The sequence below is a fragment of the Pelophylax lessonae genome (assembly GCF_965119305.1).
Source record: "Pelophylax lessonae genome assembly, chromosome: 4".
Taxonomy (NCBI): Eukaryota; Metazoa; Chordata; class Amphibia; order Anura; family Ranidae; genus Pelophylax; species Pelophylax lessonae.
This window is the reverse complement of record NC_138771.1, coordinates 142,040,752-142,049,444: the sequence shown is the minus strand read 5'-3', so window position 1 is coordinate 142,049,444 and position 8,693 is coordinate 142,040,752. Positions and strand designations below refer to the sequence as shown.

At 37.8% G+C, this 8,693-nt stretch overlaps 1 protein-coding gene across 2 annotated transcripts in view; it reads right to left on the bottom strand.

Moving 5' to 3' along the window:
• Positions 1–2,877: 2,877 nt before the first annotated feature.
• The window catches only part of CHRNB4 (cholinergic receptor nicotinic beta 4 subunit), a 55,398-nt gene continuing 49,582 nt past the window's right edge, over positions 2,878–8,693 (bottom strand). The window contains exon 6 of one of the 2 annotated variants that reach the window (XM_082256592.1): positions 2,878–3,232. In XM_082256592.1, the coding sequence (XP_082112718.1) occupies positions 2,884–3,232 (349 nt within the window). In that variant the 3' untranslated portion in view covers positions 2,878–2,883. Of the gene's footprint in view, positions 3,243–8,693 lie in introns of both variants that reach the window. The other variant, XM_082256593.1, reaches the window with a different exon arrangement.

Sequence of the window (8,693 nt, the reverse complement as noted above, 5' to 3'; positions counted from 1 at the left end):
GAGTAATATTTACCGGTATTTTAGTTAGTATGGTTTCAACTTTCCTGACTGGGGCTAAGATATACTGTACCCTCAATGCTAAGTCACATCCACTAATTTAGTGGTAGACTGTAATTATAGGGTTGATTGAGGGTAATATCTAATTTTATATGTAGGCATGTTCCAGTTGTTTACTGGTTGGTTTTGCATACTGTTTGGAGTTTCCTTTTAAAGCCCAACACAATTAGATAGCATCTCTTGCATTTAGTAACCAGAAAATCTTTGCAAGAGGGTGATGCTGGGTTGACTCTGTTATCATGGCTTCAACTTTCCTGACTGGGGCTAAGCTATACCTTCAAAGCTAAGCCACAATCACCAAGCTAGTGGTGGACTGTAAATATTTAAAAAACAATACACCAATTATAAAACAATTTATTTAATATTTACCATATATACATTGAAATGTAGCACAGCAGCTTAGTATGTATTACTGTTGTTTGTTTTAGTTTAGTTTTTAATACAGAGCAACTTTGTTTATACCAGGAGTTGACTTGCCTGCTCCAGTACAAATATGATGTGTTGGGCTGGTGGCCCTGAATGGATATGTTTCACTGTTCAGATATCACCGAGAATGGGAACACTTGTATCCTAGGGATGTCATATCACTGAAGGCCAAGAACCACAAAGGATGCTGATGCTGGAAGACGTGAAAAGGTGTGTCATGGTAAACCGTGTTCTTTAGGAACACCCACCTTTCTTAATGCCCCCCAGTCATTGTTGTACCATGGCACATTTTGTGTTGTACACTTTATTTAGCCAATACATATAATTACCATGGAAGGGCCACAGATTCCAAATCAGTTGATATTAAGGGATTTGTCATTGGGAAGGTTTTGTTCTTTCTAGCAGGGAGAAACCTGCATGGAACAGGAGCACAGCAAAACGTTTTATTGAAGATAATAGCAGACACTTTGTGCAATCCATTCTTTAGCAAAACCTGCTATGCGAGAACTACTAGGTGCCTGTCAAGATCAACCAATGGCTAAAACACTTTCTGAGTCACTGTTTCATAACAACTACTACACAGATCAGGAGTTCTGACCAAAATCTGATTTTACTTGAGCTCCAGTCCCCACATACCCTCTTTGGGATAATCATATGCTCCCTTATCTTATTAGTGTTCCTGATCCTGTTGCCTTGAGTACAGCGGGCATTCAGATGCTCAATCGCCTTTTTTTCTGGCAGGAAAATTCTGCACCTTTGATTTATTGAAGGAAGAATATGACCTCCCCAATTGGTATTTTCTCAGATATCTCCGACTTAGGCACGCTATTGGGGCCCAGTTTCCATAGAAACCCACCTTTTAGCGATATTCTTTAGATTCTCTATTGCATAGGTGTGCGCAGCCTATTGCATTAGGGTGTGCACCCCAAAGTTTAAATACACATGCATGTGTCTGCCTACATGTATATGGCCCCGGTACATTACTCTCCCTGCTGGCAAAGTGAAATAGAAGTGTGTGGCACTTCTCTTATGGCAGAGCAGGTCCGAGGGAGATCTTTCCCATCTCCTCACTGGCAAACAGAGCGATAATGCTAATGTGCCCTAGGTGATTAGGGTGTGCCCAGGCACACCCGGCACACCCTGTGCGCACGCCTATGCTCTATTGAGAGCTTCTGACTTAAACTCCTCTGTTCGGTTTACACCCATCTTATAACTTATCAGAAATCTAAGACCTCTTCTTTGTTGCAGAAGTTGCAGAATGATATCCCCATTCTTTCAGAAAACAATTAGGAAGATGTGGTGGCCCAGTATGCTATATAGATGGTTTTCTCAAAGGACAAACGTATTCAACTGACATTTTTACATAGAATCTATTATACACTCCAACAGTTGCATTGCATTTACTCAACACTCTTCCCAGTTTGCCACTAATACCAGAGTGCTACTGGCACCTTTAATCATATAGTATGAATGTTTCCCTTAATTCTTGCTTATTGGGTTCCAATCATGAAAAGAATGCAAAAAGAACTTCATCCACCTGTATTACTTGATCCCCTTGTTCAATTGCTGGATATTTATGATGCTCTTCCTATTCAAAAACATTTGAAATTACTACTCTCATATGCATCTTACTATGCTAGAGGAGAAATTCTCTTTAAGTAGAAACTCTCCTACCTGCCATTCTATAAGGTTTGGTATTTGGTGATTAACTCCCCACTTTTTATGTTCCAGTTAACAAATATGAGTTGAGGCTTCCCTGCCAAATATGACAAAATTTGGTGGGCATGGATAGATTCCCACTTGATCACCTCCTCTTCTTCTCCCCTTCCCTCTCCTTTCTTTCTCAAATGTTTGATATGTTTAGACTGCTGCTGTTGTCAGCTAAACTAACATTCAACCCACGTGATTTTTATAACGGTCTCTGTGAGGCTTGTACAAGTAATGTCTAAGACATTCTTTGTACACTGTATATGATTTGTGATACGATCGTTTGACGATTTGTCTTTTAGATTTCATTGTAACTTAAAAACTCTCAATCAAACTTTTCTACAGATTTTACTAGCCACATGTTTGCCCTGTCAGTGGCTTGGAAGCCACTGAAGCAAGCAGCATCAATTGTCAGCGACCACAACCTATGTACTGATACATACTGATGTATATAATGATAGGTGAACTGTACGCAAGACTTTTAGATAGCTAATGTAAAATAAATGTGTGAAAGAATGATGTTAATTTTATAATAACCACACTTCCATTACATGACTCTCCAGAATGTGCATGCTCCAAACAATGTGTACAATAGGCATAAAGCTTTTTTATTTCGCTATAGTTCATCTTTAACTCATTAAATGTACAATTTACTGAAAAACTGTTTTTTAATTTAGTTTACTGAGCTAGTCATTATACTTTATCATAAAAAGTTGGATATTGGCTAAAAATGCAAAGTAAGTCCAAGCATTCCTGAATAAGCTGTAAAGAAAAGCAGTTACCTGACCTTTCCATAAATGCACTTATAAAACAAAATATATTAAAAAATCTGTTATCCTTTGGACTCCAGTAAAGATACAAATTAGGAAGCATTGTCAACATTACAGTAATGTTCTGCAGCTTTCTTTTCACTAATGACTTCCAGATGGAATATGGTTTTGTAGTAGTGGCTGCATGAAGAGTCCAACTGTTCCCACGACGCAAACAATGATAAATATCCATAGAAAGAGTCTGTCCACAACCATGGCAACATACTTCCAATCTTCAATTATCTGAAAAAAATAATATGACACAAGTGACGTTCACCAAAGTGATCTGAATAATTATAATAATAATACATGAAAAATAATACCTCTGTGCTACCTCTGTGCAAAAAAATTAAAACAATCTGTAGTGTGTGAACCAAATAATGTATATAATAAAAATAAGAAGTGCTCAAAAAAATTGCCAGGTGTGGTTACTGCAAACACCACACTGTGTTCCCACCAATAATGAAATAGTAAATATGAAAAAGTGTTGAGCAAACCAAAAGTAATAACTGATACTTCAAACTAATACCTCGAATGGTTTGTGAAAAAAAAAAAATCAAATCATCAAACAGATCAATTCACAACAATGCATTAAAGTAAATAATTTAACCTCCCTGGTGGTATGATTCTTTCCGATTTTAGGTGCTGAAAGCGGTACAATTATTTTGCTGTAATTCTTAAGAATGAGCAGCCCAAACCAACTATTTACATATGATTTTTTTTTTACTGTGCGTTCTTCTTTATAACACCTCGGGTATGATAAAGTTTGAAACACAAAATCATAAATTATAATATAATAAATGACTATAAATAAGTTAAAGTATGTATTTATATATATATATATATATATATATATATATATATATATATATATATATATACGTACACATAAAAAGTACAGTAAAACTGCAGGAAAGGGCACTGGGGGGCAATCTAATGTATTTTTATTTTATTTTGCAATGTATCAGTGTGTTTGGTGTGTTTTACTTTTGAATTTGCCGCCGGTTCCACCCCCCTGCGAGCGTCACGTTGCAGGAGACGGAAGCCGGGGCACAGAGAGCATCAGGAGGAAGATCCCCTGCCGCACACCGCCGGGATACATCGCTGGATCCCGGTGACAAGGTAAGTATCCCCTCTACCAGGATCCAGCGATGCTTCTGGTGGTACCCCGAGTGTGGCTAGGGGTTACCGCTTTTGGCACTGAAATGTAACCCCGAGCCACACTCGGGAATACCGCTAGGAAAGTTAAAGTAAAGTGCACATGTGCTAAAAGTGCATAATAGTCTGTATCCAATGATAACTAAGGTGCCCAGTTCTCTTCCTTCAGTGTAGGCAGATTCAGTGTGACAACATAAAAACAAATGGTGTACTTCCACCCGATCGTGACGCCTTAGTGCTCCCAGTCTTCTCACCTTTCCTTGATGAAGTCATGCGGGCATGACGTAATGCGTAAGGCATCTCAGACCAAAACTGAGTATATGGTACCAAAGGTAACAAAAAACAAAATTTTTTTTTGCTTTTTTGATGCAAGAGTTATTCCTTTAATAAAATTTTTTTACTGCCAATATTACACTATGGGAGGTCACTTTGTTTTTACCCTAACATATGGATAATAGCATGTGGGGGAGCCTTAAAGGGACCACCACCACGGGATATCCAAATCAACTGAAAAAAGACTACAAGTGGGCTAGCATCGATGGAGGATGATTTCTATATGTAATCAAAATTGTATTTAATTACTCATTGAGGTGAGAATACTGGGAGCACTGAGGTGTCACGATCGGGTGGAAGTACACCATTTTTTTTTATGTTGTTACACTGAAGCTGCCTACACTGAAGAAAGAGAACTGGGCACATTAGTTATCATTGGATACAGACTATTATGTATTTTTAGCAGATGTGCATTTTACTTTAAAGTAATTACTTTAATGCACTGTTGTATGAATTGATCTGTTTGATGATTGTATATATATTTTATCACAAACCATTTGAGGTTAATAGTTTAAAGTGTCAGTTTTTACTTTTGGTTTGCACAACCCTTATTCATATTTACTAATATTATTAACATAGTTGCATAATATTCATTTTAGTAACAGTTTTTGTCTTTCTGGGTACTACAGAGTTGTTTTTATTTAATATTATCGGAAATAACAGATACAATTCCTTGTAGACAGGCAAAAGTGAACCATTGCATATTTTGTATTTTAATTTCTAGCAAGCCAAACTCTAGCTCCCTTTTCACAAATGTACTTGTCTATTTTAAGTTACATCTTTTGAAAAAAATCATACTGTTTACTGAGCTCAGTAGCTCAAGCTTTACTTCTCTTTAATAATTGGAACTGTGTAGTAACCTAACCAATAAGCATTCACTTTCAAGGTTGTCATTGCTATGTTATGAGCAAAATAAACAATTCACCATGCATATTTAAATTGCTCTTGCAAACCAATAAGCCCCCATTTAAATACATATATAAACTTGTTTTCAAAGAACAAACCAGTTCTAAAACCTGAGCCAATGATTCAAAGTTGAAAAGCCATTGGGTCATACAAAAACCTCCAGGCATTTTCAGAAGAAGTTCAAAAACGTTTCCATATTTTTAATGACAGGTGCACCCTGGCTATTGTACTGTAAAAATCTGTCAACATTAACCATTTCAATGATATAATACATACACACAGACATACACATAATTACCCCCAACAAATTGCTATGCTTCAGTCAATCAGAAACAGTATTGCCCAAAGGTCAGCTATTACTTTGCATTCATATGCAGGTATCTAATTATTAAGCACTAATGAAATTCATTAAGCATTTTTATAGATGCTCCTAAGTTGAAGTATTTAGGTGGCTATATTTATCACAATTTTAAAACCTATGAGGTTATTTGCTAGAGGTTGTAAGTTTTATACATACTCCATGATGATCAAATTAGGAATATATCATAAAAGAAGTTCTGGCACACTGCTGGTTTTTAAATGAAAATCACATCATGTTTGTCCCAGAATAAGCTGAATCAGTTTAGCAAAGAATTTAACCAAGCTCATGCTACCCTGTCACAAGTGTAGGAATGGAAAATACAGGAGTTGACTGGGCTACCCAGGACAGTACAAATACTGTAGTAAATATTGGACTGGTGATCCTCCTGGGTGGACATACTGCCACATTCAGAACAGGACCTGCAGTAAGTTACAGTTGCTAGACAATATATAGCTACATGCGCCATGTTCAGACTTGTGATGACAAAGGTAGGTTTACCATCAACAAAGTTTTTCTACTTTGTAGTTCTGAGATGATATGAACTGAATGCAGTGTGCTACAACAATGTCAATGCTGGAATGCACAACCGTGGAAATTTGTCCTGCTCGTGTCTTTATGAAAGTTTAAGTGTATGGATTATTTTTAATTAAAGTATAGTATTTTATCTGGTATTTACGTATTTATAGTGAGACCATATAATTTTTAACAGAACAGTCATCTTGCTCGGTTCTTCCTTGTTTACAGTTAATCGCATACAATCCCCTGTTTTTACCATAAACTATATTGTCAAAGTATTGGGACACCTGCCTTTACACACACATGAACTTTAATGGCATCCCAGTAGTCTGTAGGGTTCAATATTGAGTTGGCCCAACCTTTGCAGCTATAACAGCTTCAACTCTTCTGGGAAGGCTGTCCACAAGGTTTAGGAATGTGTCAATGGGAACGTTTGACCATTCCTCCAGAAGCACATTTATGAGGTCATGCACTGATGTTGAACGAGAAGACCTGGCTCACTATCTTCGCACTAATGCATCTCAAAGGTGTTTTGTCGGGTTGAGGCCAGGACTCAATGCAGACCAGTCAAATTCCTCCACCCCAAACTGGCTCATCCAAGTCTTTATGGACCTTGCTTTGTGCACTGGTACACAGTCATGTTGGAACAGGAAGGGGCCATCCCCAAACTGTTCCCACAAAGTTGGGAGCATGAAATTGTCCAAAATGTCTTGGTATGCTGACCCCTTAAGAGTTCCTTTCACTGGAACTAAGGGGCCTAGACCAACCCCTGAAAAAAAAAAACCCCACACCATAATTCCCCCCTCCACCAAATGATTCTAAAATGGTAACATGTAAAGGCTTTTAATCGTCCCCTATTGATAGTAAAATGTACATTGTTTGTTGCAATTTTAAAGCCTAACATGTTTGGTATCTTTGGTATCTATTTACTCAGCATAAATTCATCTTTTTAAATTTACAAATTGGGTTATGTATTGTGTTGTATTGCATCCAGTTTAAAAAAAGTATATTTTCTACCAAAAAGTTTGAAAAAACCACTGTGCAAATAGCGTGACATAAAAAATTGCAAAACCCACCAATTTTTTCTCTAGGGCCTCTGCTTTAAAAAAAAAAAAAAAATATATATATATATATATATATATATATAATGTTTGGGGGTTCTAAGTAATTTTCTATCAAAAAATACTGATTGGTACATGTGAACAAAAAGTGCCAGAAAAGGCACGGATTAGAAGTAGTTAAGGCATCTGCACAATATAAATCCCCAACTCTGAATGTTTCTTAGTTACTTTGCAAACTAAATAAAAAAAAGTATTTTAGATAACCATGCAGGAGAGATTAAATTATATTACCTTAAGATATACTTCGGTGGTTGATGGTAGCTGGCTAATATTCTAAAGGACAAATGCACCTTTGGTACAAGTAGTTATTTTTAAAGAGAAGCTTTTTTGTCCATAATGTTCTTGTGGGTCATAGAAGTGCATTTACCTGTGCTCTCCTATGACCCAGAATCAACAGACAGCAGGCTAAAGTCCACTGCTGGCTGACATCACAGAACCACTCCAGGTTCTGATAGGATTGAGTATCTGACAGTCACTGCTCTCTTCTCAGAGTGGACTGAGAAAAGAGTGGTCGTGTGATCGCTCAGTTCTTATTCTTAGAGCCAGAGGAGGACAGCTGCAGCATCAGGTCGCTGTTGCATCATGGAGATGAGTATGTATGTTTTTTTGTTTTTTTTTTTTGGGGGGGGGGGGTTTGGTCATAACCCCTGTAGGTTTTTTTTGCCACAAGTGCCCCATTGGGGTGATATCACTTCTCTTCTCATAGCCACTGCAGGAAGTGTGTGGAAATCCTTCCAAAGTGAGGAAATTCCTTGTTGTCACCAGGGTCCCCAGAATTTGTTTCCCCGTTTCCTCCTAATTACTATTCTGGGAACATCACAAACTTTGGGATTTTCCTTTACTTTTACATTTAACCTTCCTAGCGGTATTCCCGAGTGTGGCTCGGGGTTAAATTTCAGTGCCAAAAGCAGTAACCCCGAGCCACACTCGGGGTACCGCCAGAGGCATCGCTGGATCCTGGTAGAGGGGTTACTTACCTTGTCACCGGGATCCAGCGATGTATGCGGGCGGTGTGCGGCGGCGGATCTTCCTCCCGATGCTCTCTGTGCCCTGGCTTCCATCTCCTGCGACGTGACGCTCGCAGGGGGGTGGAACCGGCGGCAAATTCAAAAGTAAAACACACCAAACACACTGATACATTGCAAAATAAAAAAATTCACATTAGATTGCCCCCCAGTGCCCTTTCCTGCAGGCAGTTTTACTGTACTTTTTATGTATATACATATATATATATATATATATATATATATATATATATATATATATATATATTGTGACAGGACGTCAGAAAAATGTGAA